General features: G+C 40.1%; 1 protein-coding gene across 1 annotated transcript; it reads right to left on the bottom strand.

The window, feature by feature from the left end:
• Positions 1–4,114: 4,114 nt before the first annotated feature.
• Positions 4,115–8,988, bottom strand: DUXB (double homeobox B). Its single transcript, XM_067018376.1, is given in 8 exon segments — positions 4,115–4,371; positions 4,577–4,700; positions 5,552–5,583; positions 5,586–5,702; positions 5,795–5,904; positions 6,135–6,175; positions 8,158–8,315; positions 8,940–8,988. Coding segments are annotated over 8 exon segments (888 nt in total).
• Positions 8,989–19,919: the final 10,931 nt, after the last annotated feature.

Consider the following 19,919-nt stretch of genomic DNA (forward strand, 5'->3'; position numbering starts at 1 on the left):
GTGAGTTTGGCTTTTCTTTTCTGCTTATGATGTGGGATACATTATTTCTTACTCATTTTAGCTCTTGAGTTCTAGGCCTTCCTCACTATTCCTCCTTGGCTCCCCCTTACTCCAGCTTTTGAAATTTTTCTAGACCTTTTTAGACCTTAAATAACCTCCAAAACTTCACTAGTGGCAGAAACATTCTGTCTTCTCTTTCTCTGTAACAGTGAGGCTATTCATTATTTTCCTCTGTTCCCCATTCCATTTCAGTGGGTGCAGTTGAGTTTTAAAAGTTGAAGCTGCTGTTTGAATTGTTCTGATCCTCTCTTGCTTTTGGACTGATGCTTTTGGCTGAGTCATATGCCTACCTGGCTATAGCGATAAGGTGTATTTCATTGAACGTAACAGAAAAACCTAACTCTGAAGGACTTTAATAAATAAGGGGTTTTATATCTTGTATATATAACAAGAAGCCCTGAGGTTGGGTGGCTTTAAGGCTCTAGTTTTCTGCTCTGCCATCCTTAACGTGTCCTGTCAGGTGCTCCCCTTGTGGTTGAAAGGTGGCAGCTACAGCTCCAACAGCTGAAGAGGGAGGGTTTCCTTCTAAGTGTCTCCTTTATTGGTGGGCAGCCTTTCTCAGAAGCCCCTCATAGACATCTCACTGGCCAGAATTGTGACTCGTCCCCCTTCCTAACTCCACCTCTCTGCAGGGTAAATGAAATTGACTTAGAGTGATTAAGATCTATACTCCTTGGGCTGCTGATTGTGTATCCTTCCCTGGGAATGTGGCCTGAAAGGGGAGGGTGTATCCCCAAATAAAAGTCAGGGAGTTTAGGGTCTGCTAAGAACTTCCATTGTATGGACGAGTCACCTTCTTCAGGAGCAAGAATATTCTACGCAGGAGCAGGCAGCATAGCTAGTGACTAAATCCCCAGTGCCCCCTCCAGAGGATATACAGTGATTTCTGCTCCAGAGGTGACGTCTGCACTATGGCCATCACCCCAACAGTGGACACAACCTGGACCAGGACTGGCCTGCGAGATGCATGACCTCATCCACGGCCCCTCCTGTCCAAAGGTTTTCAGCCCCAAGGGGTCCAAGAACTAAGGGACCAGGTTGTTGGGACCCAAGGGGCCTCTAGGAAGAGGGCAGGTGCCTATTATCGGAGGCAGAGCTGGGATGGGGCAATCAGATGCTCCAGCCCTGGGCACCAGGCAAGGTCCACTGGACTTGCCACCCTGTGCCAGAACCCTGCAGGATCCGTGTTCTCAGCCCTGCTTTCAGGCTGTAGAGACCTCGACCATGGCAACCTTTAAGGCCTCCACTGGCTGTGAGCCCAGTGCACATTCATGGTCACCTCAATTTGGTATAAGAATAGGATGTCTGGTCACCCAATCCATGAAAGAGACATCTGACTCACAGGTGATTCTGAACTGGTCAACGTGGTTCTCTTGGTCAGATACTATTTCTTACCTTTTCCTCTAGAGACTTAATCCCACTGCTTGCTTCAGAAGTGAAAATTTACCGATTTCTCTAGAGACTTAATCCCACTGCTTCAGAAGTGAAAATTTACCGATTTCTCTAGAGACTTAATCCCACTGCTTGCTTCAGAAGTGAAAATTTACCGATTTCTCTAGAGAAGGTCGTCCCATCTTTCTCCCTCCAGAGGCTATAGTCAGACATGAAGATATAGAGATAGGCATAGAGAAGAGTATGGAGGGGAGCTGTAGAGACAATGTAGATGAACAATAGATAATATATTTACATAGATCCATACATATAAACATGGAGATACAGATATGCATATAAATGAAGAAGTAGATTATAGACACAAATGTATAGTTTTCCCTTCACAGATAATCAGACTTGTTTTCATACGTTGGAGAACTCTGTCCACATATGTGTTTGAAGTACAGGAAAGATACTAGGACCTCTCATCTCTGACCACATGAGAATCATGTGGGGGAACAATTTAAAAATCAAACTAGGCATGGTATCAACACTGTTAAATATATCAGGGTTTTTTTGTAGATTTGTGCCACTAATACCTGCACATATGCATGTGAGTTTTAATTCCCTAAGTGGTTAATGAAGATACAGCTCATATTAGGAAAAATAACTTGTGCTGAGTGTTATTTGGCCGTAAATACTGATGTTGGAATATTCTGGCGCTTGTGCTTCAGTGTATAAACATCTAGAGAACTCTTGCATGTAATGCACCCAGATACCAGAAGGATGTCCACCTCACGACTATATCTGTGCAAAACTGGTATCTTTGTAGAACTAGATGTATGCGTACTGATCTTTCAACACCTTCATATAGAAAGTAAACAAAGCAAATATGACAAAACAGAAAGCAAATTGATAAAATGAACAAAGAAGTGATATATATGTACTTTAAAAAATTTTATTTATTTGTTTATTTTTGGCTGTGTTGGGTCTTCGTTGCTGCAGGCGGGCTTTCTCTAGTTGCGGTGAGTGGGGGCTACTCTGTTGTGGTGTGCAGGCTTCTCATTGTGTTGGCTTCTGCTGTTGCAGAGCACAGGCTCTAGGCACGTGGGCTTCAGTAGTTGCGGCATGCAGGCTCAGTAGTTGTGGCTCACGGGCTCTAGAGCACAGGCTCAGTAGTGGCACACGGGCTTAGTTGCTCCATGGCATGTGGGATCTTCCCGGGCCAGAGGTTGAACCCGTGTCCCCTGCATTGGCAGGCGGATTCTCAACTACTGCGCCACTGGGGAAGCCCAGAAGTGATATTTTTTAAAGACATTTTTATTGCCAAGGTAAACCCACAGATAACACAATCTGTTTTCAGAGTTTACCTTTTCAAAAGAAGGGGGAAGACTGAAAATGAGAATGGTTATCCCAGGTTTTAGATGAACGTATAATGTATTTATAATAAGAGGAGAAATATTATGGACATATATATACATATATGCAAATATATACAAAAAACTAAAAAAGTGGAAATATTAGCATCATTAGCCTATGTTCAGTGATGATATGGTATTGCTATTATAATTTCCTTGTAATTTTTTGTATGTTTTTTTTTGCGGTACGCGGGCCTCTCGCTGTTGTGGCCTCTCCCATTGCAGAGCACAGGCTCCGGACGCTCAGGCTCAGCGGCCATGGCTCATGGGCCCAGCCGCTCCGCGGCATGTGGGATCTTCCTGGACCGGGGTATGAACCCGTGTCCCCTGCATCGGCAGGCGGACACTCAACCACTGCGCCACCAGGGAAGCCCTTTTGTATGTTTTAAATAGTCAAAGTAAAAATACACTTCTAAGTGAAGATTACTCAGTATTATGGATTTGTCCTAATCCATTTAATCATTCCCGTAATGATGGATGCTGAGGTAGTATCTAGTTCCCAGTTTAAACCCTCGGATCTTTGGGGAAAAGCTCATTTTTATGAGCTCACATCATCAGGAAGTACAGCATCCCTTCGTTTTCTACACAATGAACTAATTTCAAGTTTGCCCTTTCATGATGCCAGGAGGGAAAGAAGTTCTAATATGTCCCTCAGAGATCTTTTCTCACCTGAGTTAGGTTACAGTTTGTGGGTTTCCCAGGACGTGGTTACAGAGAGAAGGTCATATTTGTGAGTAAAATACTTTTTTTCTGGAAGAATGCAGCAGACATGTCCACCACCTAGTGCCCACGGTGCTTCCATAGGCAGTGTGGAGCTTGGAAACAGCCCTTCACTTAGTGGAGTATAGAAGATAACCACTGCCCACAAGAAAAACAACCTCCATGTGGGTTTCCAAGTGGTTTTTCCTTCCACCTGCTTTAGTTTTGCCTCTGACAGGATGACTTCCTTATTCATTGTTCTTTAAATTGCTCTGATCTGCAGCAAAAGAAAGGAGGACTGGATCAGGTTCAGAATGCTGTCTTCTTCCTCCCGAAGCTCAAGCCCTGGTGAGCTTTGCATAGTGTTCAGAAGAGCCTGAAAATCCTGGAGGGTCCTCTTCCTGTGGATCAGGATTCAAAAAAGTTTGTACCTTTTACTGCCAACCTGTGGATGACAGGAGTTGACCTAAAGGCTTCTTGAGGTTTCTATATATTGCTGGTGCGGTTGGCTGAGGGCATGAGATGGTTCTCCAGCTGACTCTGTGTGCTGTGGCCACCAGTCTGTCTCAGTGGGTCCTTTTTTGAGGATCCCACTCTGCAATCAGAGCCTGGCAGCACTCATCCCACCACTGTGGAAAGTAAGATATGTCCACCTGGCTCAGATCCTGTCGTGGTGGTTTTTTGTGCTCAGCTTGAGGCTGAGAATAGTCTTCCAACTGCAGGACTCCCCTGTCCGTCTGTTCTTGGTGATCCTGGCATTCTTCTTGGTGTTGGGGCCAGAAAGGATACTGAGTATCTGGGTCTCCTCCCATAGTCAGCAGTACTGGCACATAATTCCCAAGTGTTAGAGTAGAGGGAGAGTTCTCCCCTCTCTGCACAGCCTGCATGGGCTGCATCATGACAGTTTGTCCTTGGATCACAAAAGGGACAGAGGATACGTGGGATGGGAGAGGAACAGGTTTGAAATGGTTGGTTCCTGCTGAAAGAACTGGAGGAAAGAAAATGATGAGATCTGCCTGGGAGAGTACATAGGTCAATTTTGTGTTGCTGAGCTGTCAGACCAGGTCTCCCATTTGGGTCATCTACCAAGGAATTCACAGGCTCACTTCTGCTCTGCCCAGGGTACAGAGATCTTGGGTCCTGAAACCACATCTCCGTGAGAAAAATGGAGACATGGACCTCATATGACAAGCAATTCTGGCTCTGTTCTCAAACTGTATAAAGCAAAGGGCCTATTATATAGGCCCAAATCTCAATAAAAAGGCATATGCTTTAGGATCCACCCTTCATTTTCAACGATGGATCAGGGAACAAGGTCTCTTGACGAGGTTGACATTTTCCTCCTATTAATCAGTCTTTGCACAGGAATACATACCTTGTAAACGTGTATAAATCTGAATAAGGGTTAATAAACACCAATAAATGTTTATGAGGGTCATTGTGCTGATAGACCTATGATCATGCTTCCTAGTCATGAGTGTTGAATGTATACGGAACCACTATACTCATAGCTTAGGTAGAAGAAGGTACTAATGAGGGTGCTTTTGTTCCCCTATTTGACTATGCTTGTAGATGTTTTTGGGGGTGTTAAAAGTGGGGGAAGGAGAGATGGGCAGGATATCTAGTTGGTAGAAGCCAGGAATGCTGGAAAACACTATACCTGGCATGGACTGCCCCTCCCAAGAAAGAATTGTCTGGCCCAAAATGACAGCAGTGCCAAGCTTTAGAAAACCTAACAAGAGTGTTCTCAAAATAGGCATTAACTTTCACATTTTCCCATAGTTTTGCTGCTGGTGATTCTGAATAGATGCACCACTGACAATTTGATTAGAAAATTCTTCCTTTTGCAGGAATGTGACTTGTAATGCCAGGTGTTTACTATCCCAAGCCTTTGTCCTTGATTGCTATGATAATCGTAAGTTAGTCAAGGTTTTCAAGCAACCACTCGGGGTAACATCGTTTAATGGGTTAGGGATATTTGCTGCCATAGACATAAAATTTACTTGAATTCTCGATTCTGGAATGCCTGTTTGGCTAGTGTTTTCCTGTTTGCAATGTCAAAGAATTGGTTCCTCTTGAAGGCTTGAACTAGAATGTTTGATTGAGATCTTGGAACGGATGTGTGGTCTTGTGTGGCTCCTTTTGGTAAGTATTCTAAAAGAAAACACAGGGACAAAAGGGTTTTTAGGACATTTTTGCATTCAAGCTGGAAACTCAGACTTGAGAAGATAGTGCTGACCTCTTACTCCCTCTGAATCCCCCTGAGATGACAGAAGAGGAGGATGTTGCCCTGCTTAGAGCAGCAGGACCAAAAAGTCCAAAGCCTTTCTTGCTCAGAGCCTGTCTATCCCAGCCACTGTGGGACCATGCTTATATTGATGATCTTAGGTTACCCAGAGCAAGCTATAACTGGCTCCAAAACTAAGGATTCTTTGTGGAGAATTTGGGCACAACATGCAGAATTAATTCCCCTCTCAATGGGACCCACTGATGAACTGCATTTGGACTGGTGGGTTCTTACCTTGAGTTTAAGGCTGAGGCTGGTTCTGTCCATGGGTTTGGTCTTCTCCTAAGGAGGAGCTGAACCCCAGTTGGCTCTGTCTTGCTCTGTGGTTTTTAAACCAAATCTGAGTGGGAAAAGACGTGAAAGTCAGGTAACTCAGTCTGTGTCATTCCGAATATCAATGCAGTTAAACAAAACTAATTGATCAACTGCCCTTGGGATAATATCCCTAAGAGAAAGATGATGTATTATCCTGGGATTGATGCTATTATTAGCATATAATTCAGGATGGTATACAATCTGCTCTCAACTCAAGTTAACATTTCTTGTATGGTCATCCTCAGGGTATCCAAAATAAATTTCCCTGATTTAAGAAAAACAGTGTAGTTCTCTCAAAGGAAATCAATCTCTCTCTCTCTCGCTCTCTCTCTCTCTCTCTCTCTCTCTCTGTCTCTCTCTTCCTTGTGTTGTATCAACTTTTCATTAGAATACCATTTCATAATACACAATACACATGGGATTGATCTTAGAAAAGAATTTCTTTATGTAGGGCAGTAGAATTAGCCATAATCAAGAGCAGGGCTAACTCACCTACACTTCCTTTTACTTCTTTCATCCCATAGTCAGCAATAGATAATGAAACTCCTAGGGACCCCATATATCTTGCTTTAAAACTATTATCACTAACATAACCAATAGTATTCTGCTTGTTTCCTCATTACTGGAGTTGGCATTGCAAGGTACTTTCTAAGTTTCTGAGTGTTGTATTTTGATAATTTGATACTTCATGGTAAGATTAGGGTGTCAGTTATAACCAATATCTGATGTAGCACTCATATCCCAGGCATTGTGTTAAAAGGTTATATCCATTCTTTAAATTAATTAATAAAAATATTTTCCAATAAGAAGTCTTAAGCCCAAGTGGAAACTGGAAACTAATGAGTAAGTTACTGAGCACAGTTGCAGAACCAACCTCATCCTACATCGTTTCCTGCACTTGCCATCCTCCACCTCAGTTCAGATGGGCCTAGTACCTCTCCTGCAGCCAGTCACTATAGTCCCCCAAAGTGCACTTTATTCTGGGATTGGGAAAACTGTTTCCTACACCTAAAACAAATGCATTAAGAAAAGAGGAACTTTTCTTCTCCCCAGCGTCCCCTCAGACTGGTGCCCTTCTAGCCCTTCTATATAGTGACTTATTGGAGACTATTTTTTTTTTTTTTTTTTTTTTGTGGTACGCGGGCCTCTCACTGTTGTGGCCTCTCCCGTTGCGGAGCACAGGGTCCGGGCGCGCAGGCTCAGCGGCCATGGCTCACGGGCCCAGCCGCTCCGCGGCACGTGGGATCTTCCCGGACCGGGGCTCGAACCCGTGTCCCCTGCATCGGCAGGCGGATTCTCAACCACTGCGCCACCAGGGAAGCCCTTGGAGACTATTTTTGATAACAAAAATCTGAACTCATTATTCTCGTCTGAAAGCACCTTTTTAATTAACCTTTATTGATTTCGATACTGTTTCAGTTGGTGTAATTGTATTATTTACAGCTGTCTCTTTGCTGACTGAAGAAATCCAGTTTATTTTAATTTTTATATCAGTAGTTCTATTCAAAATGATACAATATGGGATTTTATTTCATACACTCCTGTGTATGAATCACATTTCAGATATTAATGAAAAAAGAAAAAACTAGCTTGAGAATTGGGAATTTACATGAGTGCTTACCCCACAGTTTCTTCATAATTATATATTAATCATTATACTGCAGTATATATTCCAGTACTTGATACCATATCATTATCATAGTGATCCAATTTCCTATATTCTCTAAATCTCAAAAGTTGATTTAATTATCTCCTATTGGGAGAGCCTCAACCAGTATATTCTTTTCTCCAAGCGTGAATACCCCCAACCAATTGGTAAAAGAAGTAACAGTTTTCTACCATTGGTAAAAGAGGTAATTCTTGTTTTTATTTTGTTTTAAATATTATTTAACAGGAAAAACCTTTGGGAAACATACCCAACATAAGAGAATCAACTGCCAGTGCTAAGCTTGGCCTTTCTCTTTACCTTGAACCTGAGAGATAATGAAATAGAAACCTGATACTAACCTGAATTTTAGATTCTAGAATGCCAGTTTCCTTGGCCAGTTGTTTCCTGTTTGCTTTTTCAGGGTAAAGGTCATGTTCAAACCATGCTTGGAGGATAGTCTTTTGACTCTGGTTGTAAATAATCTTGCCTTGCCAGATTTCTTTTCGTAATAGTATGTCTGATGAAGAGAAATGGGGAGAAGTATGAAGGATATGTTTATGGATTAAAAACTGGGTGAGCATATATCTTATTTCAGGTTGAAAGTCTGTAGATCCAGTGATTATTCTGTATTTTTACTTTAGGGATATACCTAAAGTCATTCTAAATTGGAGCCATGGGAATTCCCTTGTGGTCCAGTGGTTAGGACTCCATGCTGTCACTGCCAAGGGCCTGGGTTCAATCCTTGGTTGCGGAACTAAGATCCCACAAGCAGCCCAGCGTGGCCAAAAGAAAAAATTGGAGACATATAGGTCAAATATATATATAATAGAAAAAATGACAATCTGTCATCTCTGAGTTACCAAAGGAAGAAGTTACTACAAATCCACAAAATTACATGCAAAGAAAATAGGAGTTAGGAAGATAAATGGAAATGAAACAAGTAAAATATGAAAAACATTAAAAGGATAAATAAAATACAGTACACAAAACTGTTACTTTATGAGAAAATACATTTAAATAAATATAAAATGTTAAATTATTAGATATAGACTAAACGTAAAATATTATGTATTTCATATATATTTTTCTCCATTTAAAGTGTTAACTTTAAGACTTTTGAAAACCCACATATGGGACTCACGGCCATCTCTTAAATTTGAAATTGCATTCTCTAACTTCAAAGCACCCATCAATCCCCTGATACAACTTACCACTGCAAAACAGCCCCTGCTTCAACAATCTATTTCTCTAATCATAATTGGGATTTTACTTTTTATAAACTCTGGAAAATAAACAAAGCATGTGGCATTATCAAAGAAGAGAGCAAAACACAGATGGGAATTTACCACTTGCAGTGCTGTTCAAATCCATCTTGGGAAGAGGTATCCAGATTCTGCAGAGATGAGTGGACAACTAAGCAAGACACAGGATTTATAAACACCCAGAGTGACCCACCCATTTCTTAAATACCCTCCTATTTAATCCCTTCATTAAATATTTAACAGTTTTCAGAAGAGACTTGAAGTAATCAGGTTGAGAGGAAATATAGATTCTACCAGATTCTAATTTTGCATCTATTATAATATCTTCCCCAATATGACTTAGAATCTCTGCTTTCTACTTTACATAGTACATATGTATGTATCTATATATTATAATATATGCTTTGTTCTCTATAATTTTTAGTACTCCTGTTTCTTAATTATTTTGGCTTGATGATATTTTAATATTAGATGGATATTCCTATTCACTTTGTAGGCTCCCTGTTTTCCTTAGCCCTTACTGGAACAAATTTCTTTCCATTATTGTTAGTAGGGCTTACGTGTTACCTTGGCTATTCTATATTCCACAGTTATTAAAAAAAAACACTGTTCTAGGTGTCGCTGTGAAGGTATTCTATAAATTAATTTAATTACATAATCAGTTGGATTTAAGTAAAGGAGATTATCCTTGATAATCTGGGTGGGGCTGATGCAATCAGTGAAAAGTCTTAAGAGCAAATTTGGGTGTATTCCTGAAGGAAAAGAAATCACACCTATGAACAGCAGCTTCATCTCCTGCCAGAGACTTTCAGCCTGCCCTCCCAAAGGGCCTGCCCTAGGAATCTCATTCTTGCCTAGCCAGCCCCCACAACTGTATAAGCCATTTCCATTTAATAAATGTCTTTATTTGTATATGTGTATGTATGTATGTACACACACAAGTATGTATATAATTTCACAAGTTCCCTATGTGACTCGAGTTCAGAACACTACTGATTCTGTTTCTCTGATTGAACACTAAATAATACAGATGTTGTTACTGAAACCGAGCAGGATCCTGTGGGGCTCCTGGGCAAGGAAGTTTTTCAAACGGTTGCTGATCAAGGAAGGAAGGGGATGCAGAGACAAGGGAGGAGCGGCCAAGAAACACTAGTGCAGCCTTGGGGCAGGGTCCTGGTTCCACTTCAAGGGATACACATAACAATATCTTTGAGCTCTTTATAGAACTCAAACCCCCAACAAATCAAGATGTTAGCATTCTTCATTCCAGATTAAAGAAACCAGAGAAGCTCTTCAAGAGACCACCTGAGGCCAGATTAAAGGAGTTCAGGCCCTGCACACACCCTAATCCTTCTTAACAACCCCGCCCTTGAACCATTGCTATAAAACACCTCACCAAATCCTCCGGGGTTGGGACACTCAGTTTTTCAGAGCTGAGCTTGCTGTGGTCCCCTTTGCCTGGCAAAGCAATAAAGCTATTCTTTTCTACTTCACCCAAAACTCTGTCTCTGAGATCCGATTTGGCACTGGTGCATAGAGGCCGAGCTTTTGGCGTTGGTACTGGAGGTAGTTCTGTAAGAATAGACTCTTACAGGTATATGTTTGTATATATCATGTATATACAGATAGACATACATTTATATAGAAATATAAATATAAAAATATATCTATATATTTGGGTCACTGACAAGGCAAAGAACTAAAACCATCCAAAGTAGTTGCTGAGGACAAAGGAAATATGAACTGATAGTGGAAGTGTTGCAGAAAGTCGGGGGACCCCTTCCAGGGCCTGAGAGTGGGCTCTTGTCTAACACTTGGACATGAATTGTCCAAGGATACACACATGCTGACAAAGCAAAAGACTTTATTAGGAAGGGGCACCTGGATGGAGAGCATCAGGGTAAGGGAAGCCAGGGGAACTGCTCTGCCATGGGCTCACTGTCTCACGTTTTATGGTAATGGGGTTAGTTTCCAGGTTGTCCCTGGCCAGTTATCTTGATTGGCCCATACTTCGTCTGACTCAGGGTCCTTCCTGGTGGCGCACCCATCTCTCAGTCAAGATGGATTTCAGCGTGAGGGCTTCTGGGAGGTTGGCAGGACATATTGTCTCCTCCCTCCTCCTTTTGGCCCCTCCTGAATTCTGGTTAGTTGCACTTCATTCTTTATCAGGACCTCCTATTGTGAGACAACTCAGGCAAGCAGTTATCATCATACCTGGCCAAGGCGGGCAGTTTTGGTCAACGGTTCCCTAACAGAAGAAAAGTTACAAATACCAGCTATTACCATGTGACCATTTGCATAAATGAGGATATACTAATTATGAGGATTGCATTATGAATATGTTTGTATAAATATTAACAAAATATTTTGCTTTCTTCCTGATGTTATTCCCTGATGATCCAGTGTAAGATGTATTAATAATAGTTAACATTAAATCACTGTATTTAAGGGGCATCAAAAGAGAAGTATTCACATCAGCCAAGGATGTTGCATCCTCTTTGGGGAAAGGATTAGCATGTTTCTCTTGTAGGCATGATAGTTGCACCATATTAGGCAGAAATACCACTTTGTTATTATCTTTATTTGGAAATTATTTATGGTTTCAGGAGATGTGTATGGTTTCCAGGTTGACAAGGTATGGACAGAGTTGGTCAGTGTTGTGTCAGTATGGCTAGGCTACAGACCCTAGTAATTCCAACACTCACCTACTCAGAGTTTCTGTGAAGGTATTTTGTAGATGTGATTAAAGTTCATAATCGCTTGACTAAGGGAGATTATCCTATATAATCTGGGTGGGCCTAAGTCAGTCAACTGAGAGGCCAGAAGGACTGAATGAAGACTTCACTGAGAGGAAGAAATTCTGCCTATTGATAGATGCATCAGCTGTTGCCCAAGAGTTCTAATCTGCCTTACGGATTTTAGACTTGCCAAGGCTTCTCTGCAGTCACATAAGCCAATTCCTTGCAATAAATCTCCATCTGATACAATTATTAAATTATTTACTTTGAAGTGATGACTTTAACAAGAAAAAAATATATATGTGGATTTGTCATGGGGCTAGACCATGGGTGATGGAAAAATTTATTGAATCCTGAAAAGATGGCAACTGTAAATTTTGCTGCTGTAAATTTTTTTTTTGGTAAATGTCAGCTGTGAAAAACTGGAAGGCAGGAAATGTGACAAATACTCTATGCCTTGACTTAAAGACAACAGAATATCTCTGTCAAGACTCATGTGCTCTTGGCTACTATTGCCTTGGGAACAGCTAGAGAGAAATGAGCTCAGAAAGAAATGTGTTCCTTAACAGGAAAAATGGAAGGGGATAGAAAGATTGTACGAACTGCAAGATAATGTGTACAGGCAGACTTTGTATCATTTATATGAGGAAATACGAACTTGGAGACATATTTTCTAAAAAAAAGTTTACACAGTTAAAAAAAAGCAAAAACCAAACCTGGGTTGTGGCTTAAAACCTTTGGTTTAAAGCAGTGATTGCATTATAACTTCTACCAATCATTCTTCTATTATTTAAGACAGCATTACTATAAACTGCCACCAGAAAAAAAATGGTATGTGCTTTTGCCACAGACACTGATAAGCTCAAGATATTTAAGATGAGAAACAGAAAAATTAGGCACAATGAATTGGGGGTGGGCTAATTGCACCTGGAAATAGATATAATTAGATATGTTAATTCGTCTTTAATTGTGTGTGTTTCCCTTTGTTGACATATATGTGTGCGATTACCAGAAAATTCACATGCTTTAACTAAAAGAAACTTAGCATGGTTAAAAGCAATGTTTTGTGAACTGCACCTGCTCATATTATACCCAGATGGTAAAACCCTCAAAGAGCTATAGCCTCTAATGCACCTACAAATGAGGCCAAGCAACATAAAGGACATCCAAGTATCTGGTGTAGGGACTTCATCTAGTATCAGACATTGACCTAAATAGGGGGAGAAGCATTCTCAGCTAAAGGGAGCTCTTACTCAAAACATCCCCCCATCTGAATCTTACTGCTGCTACGTTTCAATGGGTGCAGTGTCCCTCCTCTACTTCCGTATCATGAGAGGATATTACGGTGATCCAGTCCGTGTTCCAACTGGATCATAGCATGGGCTTTTGTTCTTTGATATTTTGATGAGGAAGAGTTTTATCTGGATCTTTCAGCTGCTTAGAGTGTGAATGCAGGTGTTGGGCTTTGAGTTCTAACTGTATTTGGAAAAATCTTTCATACTGTGCCTGGTGGAGAAGGGTAAGATTATTCTGTGTACTTTAGGGATAGAAGCCAATAATTTTGACCAAATAGAAGGACTGCAATATAAATAAATAAATAAATACAGTCATTTCTTAAAAAAAAATTATTTATTATTTTTTTAGTACATAAAGCTTTTTGTTTATTTAATATTCTTTTTTTAAACATCTTTATTTGAGTATAACTGTTTTACAATAGTGTGTCAGTTTCTCCTTTACAACAAAGTGAATCAGTTATACATGTACATATATTCCCATATCTCTTCCCTCTTGCATCACCCTCCCTCCCACCCTCCCTATCCCACCCCTCTAGGTGGTCACAAACCACCTAGCTGTTCTCCCTGTGTCACGTGGCTGCTTCCCACTAGCTATCCACCCTACGTTTGGTAGTGTATATATGTCCATGCCACTCTCTCACTTTGTCACAGCTTACCCTTTCCCCTCCCCATATCCTCAAGTCCATGCTCTAGCAGGTCTGTGTTTTATTCCCATTCTATCCTTAGGCTCTTCATGACATTTTTTTTCTTTTCTTAGATTCCATATATATGTGTTAGCATACAGTATCTGTTTTTCTCCTTTTGACTTACTTCACTCTGTATGACAGACCCCAGGTCCATCCATCTCATGACAAATAACTCAATTTCGTTTCTTTTTATGCCTGAGTAATATTCCATTGTATATATGTGCCACATCTTCTTTATCCATTCATCTGTCGATGGACACCTAGGTTGCTTCCATGTCCTGGCTATAGCAAATAGAGCTGCAATGAACATTTTGGTACATGACTCCTTTTGAATTCTGGTTTTCTCAGGGTATATGCCCAGTAGTGGGATTGCTGGGTTGTATGGTAGTTCTATTTGTAGTTTTTTAAGGAACCTCCATACTGTTCTCCATAGTGGCTGTATCAATTTACATTCCCACCAACAGTGCAAGAGTGTTCCCTTTTCTCCACACCCTCTCCAGCATTTATTGTTTCTAGATTTTTTGATGATGGCCATTCTGACCGGTGTGAGATGATATCTCATTGTAGTTTTGATTTGCATTTCTCTAATGATTAATGATGTTGAGCATTCTTTTATGTGTTTGTTGGCAATCTGTATATCTTCTTTGGGGAAATGTCTATTTAGGTCTTCTGCCCATTTTTGGATTGGGTTCTTTGTTTTTTTGTTATTGAGCTGCATGAGTTGCTTATAAATTTTGGATATTAATCCTTTGTCAGTTGCTTCATTTGCAAATATTTTCTCCCATTCTGAGGGTTGTCTTTTGGTCTTATTTATGGTATCCTTTGTTGTGCAAAAGGTTTTAAGTTTCATTAGGTCCCATTTATTTATTTTTGTTTTTATTTCCATTTCTCTAGGAGGTGGGTCAAAAAGGATCTTGCTGTGATTTATGTCATAGAGTGTTCTGCCTGTGTTTTCCTCTAAGAGTTTGATAGTGTCTGGCCTTACATTTAGGTCTTTAACCCATTTTGAGTTTATTTTTGTGTATGGTGTTAGGGAGTGTTCTAATTTCATACTTTTACATGTACCTGTCCAGTTTTCCCAGCACAACTTATTGAAGAGGCTGTGTTTTCTCCAGTGTATATTCTTGCTTCCTTTATCAAAGATAAGGTGACCATATGTGTGCAGGTTTATCTCTGGGCTTTCTATCTTGTTCCATTGATCTATATTTCTGTTTTTGTGCCAGTACCATATGTCTTGATTACTGTAGCTTTGTAGTATAGTCTGAAGTCAGGGAACCTGATTCCTCCAGCTCCATTTTTCGTTCTCAAGATTGCTTTGGCTATTCAGGGTCTTTTGTGTTTCCATACAAATTGTGAAATTTTTTGTTCTAGTTCTGTAAAAAATGCCAGTGGTAGTTTGATAGGGATTGCATTGAATCTGTAGATTGCTTTGGGTAGTAGAGTCATTTTCACAATGTTGATTCTTCCAGTCCAAGGACATGGTATATCTCGCCATCTGTTTGTATCATCTTTAATTTCTTTCATCAGTGTCTTATAATTTTCTGCATACAGATCTTTTGTCTCCTTATGTAGGTTTATTCCTAGATATTTTATTCTTTTTGTTGCAATGGTAAATGGGAGTGTTTTCTTAATTTCACTCTCAGATTTTTCATCATTAGTGTATAGGAATGGAAGAGATTTCTGTGCATTAGTTTTGTATCCTGCACCTTGACCAAATTCATTGATTAGCTCTAGTACTTTTCTGGTGGCATCTTTAGGATTCTCTATGTAGAGTATCATGTCATCTGCAAAGAGTGAAAGTTTTACTTTTTCTTTTCCAATTTGGATTCCTTTTATTTCTTTTTCTTCTCTGATTGCCGTGGCTTGGACTTCCAAAACTATGTTGAATAAGAGTGGTGAGAGTGGACATTCTTGTCTTGTTCCTGATCTTAGAGGAAATGCTTTCAGTTTTTCACCATTGAGAATGATGTTTGCTGTGGGTTTGTCATATATGGCCTTTATTATGTTGAGGTAGTTTCCCTCTATCCCAATTTCTGGAGAGTTTTTATCATAAATGGGTGTTGAATTTTGTCAAAAGCTTTTTCTGCATCTATTGAGATGATGATATGGTTTTTCTTCTTCAGTTTGTTAATATGGTGTATCACATTGATTAATTTGAGTATATTGAAGAATCCTTGCATCCCTGGGATAAATTCCACTTGATCATGGTGTACGATCCTTTTAATGTGTTGATGGATTCTGTTTGCTAGTATTTTGTTGAGGATTTTTGCATATATATTCATCAGTAATATTGGTCTCTAATTTTCTTTTTTTGTAGTATCTTTGTCTGTTTTTGGTATCAGGGTGATGGTGGCCTCATAGAATGAGTTTGGGAATGTTCCTTCCTCTGCAATTTTTTGGAAGAGTTTGAGAAGGATGGGTGTTAGCTCTTCTCTAAATGTTTAATAGAATTTACCTGTGAAGCCTTCTGGTCCTGGACTTTTGTTTTTTGGAAGAATTTTAATCACAGTTTCAATTTCATGACTCATGATTCGTCTGTTCATATTTTGTATTTCTTCCTGGTTCAGTCTTGGAAGGTTATACCTTTATAAGAATTTGTCCATTTCTTCCAGGTTGTCCATTTTATTGGAATAGAGTTGCTTGTAGTAGTCTCTTAGGATGCTTTAGATTTCTGTGGTGTCTGTTGTAATTTCTCCATTTTCATTTCTAATTTTAAATTTATTTATTTATGGCTGTTTTGGGTCTTCGTTTCTGTGTGAGGGCTTTCTCTAGTTGTGGCAAGCGGGAGCCACTTTTCATCGTGGTGCATGGGCCTCTCACTATTGTGGCCACTCTTGTTGCTGAGCACAGGCTCCAGACGCGCAGGCTCAGTAATTGTGGCTCACAGGCCCAGTTACTCCATGGAATGTGGGATCTTCCCAGAACAGGGCGTGAACCTGCGTCCCCTGCATTGGCAGGCAGACTCCCAACCACTGGGCCACCAGGGAAGCCCTCATTTCTAATTTTAATGATTTGAGTCCTCTCCCTCTTTTTCTTGATGAGTCTGGGCTAATGGTTTATCAATTTTATCTATCTTCTCAAAGAACCAGGCTTTACCTTTAGTGATCTTTGCTATTGTTTTCTTTGTTTCTATTTCATTTATTTCTGATTTGATCTTTATGATTTTTTTCCTTCTACTAACTTTGGGTTTTGTTTGTTCTTTTTTCTCTAGTTCTTTTAGGTGTAATGTTAGATTTTTTAATTTGAGATGTTTGTTGTTTCTTGAGGTAGGATTGTATTGCTCTAAACTTCCCTCTTAGAATTGCTTTTGCTGCATCCTATAGCTTTTGGATCATCTTGTTTTCATTGTTATTTGTCTCTATGTATTTTTTGATTTCCTCTTTGATTTATTCAGTGATATCTTGTTTTTTTGGTAATGTATTGTTTAGTGTCCATGTGTTCGTGTTTTTTACATTTTTTTCCCTGTAATTGATTTCTAATCTCATAGCGTTGTGGTCAGAAAAGATGCTTGATATGATTTCAATTTTCTTAAATTTACTGAGGCTTGATTTGTGACCCATGATGTGATCAATCCTGGAGAATGTTCCATGGGCACTTGAGAAGAAAGTGTAATCTGTTGTTTTTGGATGGAATGTCCTATAAATATCAATTAAATCTATCTGGTCTGTTGTGTCATTTAAAGTTTGTGTTTCCTTATTAATTTTCTGTTTGGATGATCTGTCCATTGGTGTAAGTCAGGTGTTAAAATTCCCCACTATTATTGTGTTACTGTCAGTTTCCTCTTTTATAGCTGTTAGCAGTTGCCTTAGGTATTGAGGTGCTCCCATGTTGGGTACACATATATTTATAATTGTTATATCTTCTTCTTGGATTGATCCTTTGATCATTATGTAGTGTCCCTCCTCGTTAGAACATTCTTTATTTTAAAGTCTATTTTATCTGATATGAGTATTGCTACTTCAGCTTTCTTTTGATTTCCATTTGCATGGAATATCTTTTTGCATCCCCTCACTTTCAGTCTGTATGTGTTCCTAGGTCTGAAGTGGGTTTCTTGTAGACAGCATATATATGGATCTTTTTTTTTTGTATCCATTCAGTGAGCCTTTGTCTTTTGGTTGGAGTGTTTAATCCATTTACGTTTAAGGTAATTATCGATACGTATGTTCCTATTACCATTTTCTTAATTGTTTTGGGTTTGTTTTTGTAGGTCCTTTTCTTCCCTTGTGTTTCCCACTTAGAGAAGTTCCTTTAGCATTTATTGGAGAGTTGGTTTGGTGGTGCTGAATTCTCTTAACTTTTGCTTGTCTGTAAAGCTTTTGATTTCTCTATTGAATCTGAATGAGATCCTTGCCAGGTAGAATAATCTTGGTTGTAGGTTCTTCCCTTTCATCACTTTAAATATGTCATGGCACTCCCTTCTGGCTTGTAGAGTTTCTGCTGAGAAATCAGCTGTTAACCTTATTGGAGTTCCCTTGTATGTTATTTGTCATTTTTCCGTTGCTGCTTTCAATTTTTTCTTTGTGCTTAATTACCATGTGTGTTGGCATATTTCTCCTTTGGGTTTATCCTGTATGGGACTCTCTGTGCTTCCTGGACTTGGGTGGCTGTTTCCTTTCCCATGTTAGGTAACTTTTCGACTATAATCTCTTCAAATATTTTCTTGGGTCCTTTCTCTCTGTCTTCTCCTTGTGGACCCCTATAATGTGAATGTTGCTGTGTTTAATGTTGTCCCAGAGGTCTCTTAGGCTGTCTTCATTTCTTTTCATTCTTTTTTCTTTATTCTGTTCTGCCGCAGTGAATTCCACCATTGTGTCTTCCAGGTCACTTATCCATTCTTCTGCCTCAGTTATTCTGCTATTGATTCCTTCTAGTGTATTTTTCATTTCAGTTATTGTATTGTTCATCTCTGTTTTTCTTTAATTCTTCTAGGTGTTTGTTAAACATTTCTTGCATCTTCTCGATCTTTGCCTCCATTCTTTTTCTGAGGTCCTGGATCATCTTAACTATGATTATTCTGAATTCTTTTTCTGGAAGGTTTCCTATGAAGCTTGTTCATTTAGTTGTTTTTCTGGGGTTTCATCTTGTTACTTCATCTGGTACAAAGTCCTCTCTGCCTTTTCATTTTGTCTGTCTTTCTGTGAATGTGGTTTTCCTTCCATAGGCTGCAGAATTGTAGTTCTTCTTGCTTTTGCTGTGTGCCCTCTGATGGATGAGGCTATCTAAGAGGCTTGTGCAGGTTTCCTGCTGGGAGGGACTGGTGGTGGGTAGAGCTGCGTTTTGCTCTGGTGGGCAGAGCTCAGTAAAACTTTAATCCACTTGTCTGTTGATGGGTGGGGCTGGTTCCCTCCCTGTTGGTTGTTTGACCTGAGGTGACCCAACAGTGGAGTCTACTGGGGCTCTTCGGTGGGGCCAATGGCAGACTCTGGGATGGCTCACACCAAAGAGTACTTCCCAGAACCTCTCCCACCAGTGTCCCCGTCCTCACGGTTAGACACAGCCACCCCCTGCCTCTGCAGGGGACCCTCCAACACAAGCAGTTAGGTCTGGCTCAGTCTCCTATGGGGTCACTGCTCCTTCCCCTGGGTCCCGACGCGCACACTACTTTGTGTGTGCCCTCCAAGAGTGGAGTCTCTGTTTCTCCCTGTCCTGTTGAAATCCTGTAATCAAATCCCACTAGCCTTCTAAGTCTGATTCTGTAGGAATTCCTCCTCCCATTGCCTGACCCCCAGGTTTGGAAGCCTGAGGTGGGGCTCAGAACCTTCACTCCAGTGGGTGGACTTCTGTGGTATAAGTGTTCTCCAGTCTGTGAGTCACCCACCCAGCAGTTATGGGATATGATTTTATTGTGATTGCGCCCCTCCTACCATCTCATTGTGGCTTCTCATTTGTCTTTGGACGTGGGGTATCTTTTTTGATGAGTTCCAGCATCTTCTTGTCGATGATTGTTTGGCAGTTAGTTGTGATTCTGGTGCTCTCACCAGAGGGAGTTCAGTCAAATGGAAAATGACATCAGTATAAGGAACATCACTTTATTTATTGGCCAACAGATACTATATATGATTCTATATAAGTATTAATTATAAACTTGGAAAGTATTGCCCTAAAAGAATATGAAAATATAATATTTTATCAATCACTAA

Source organism: Kogia breviceps, chromosome 18 (assembly GCF_026419965.1).
Source record: "Kogia breviceps isolate mKogBre1 chromosome 18, mKogBre1 haplotype 1, whole genome shotgun sequence".
Lineage (NCBI taxonomy): Eukaryota > Metazoa > Chordata > Mammalia > Artiodactyla > Physeteridae > Kogia > Kogia breviceps.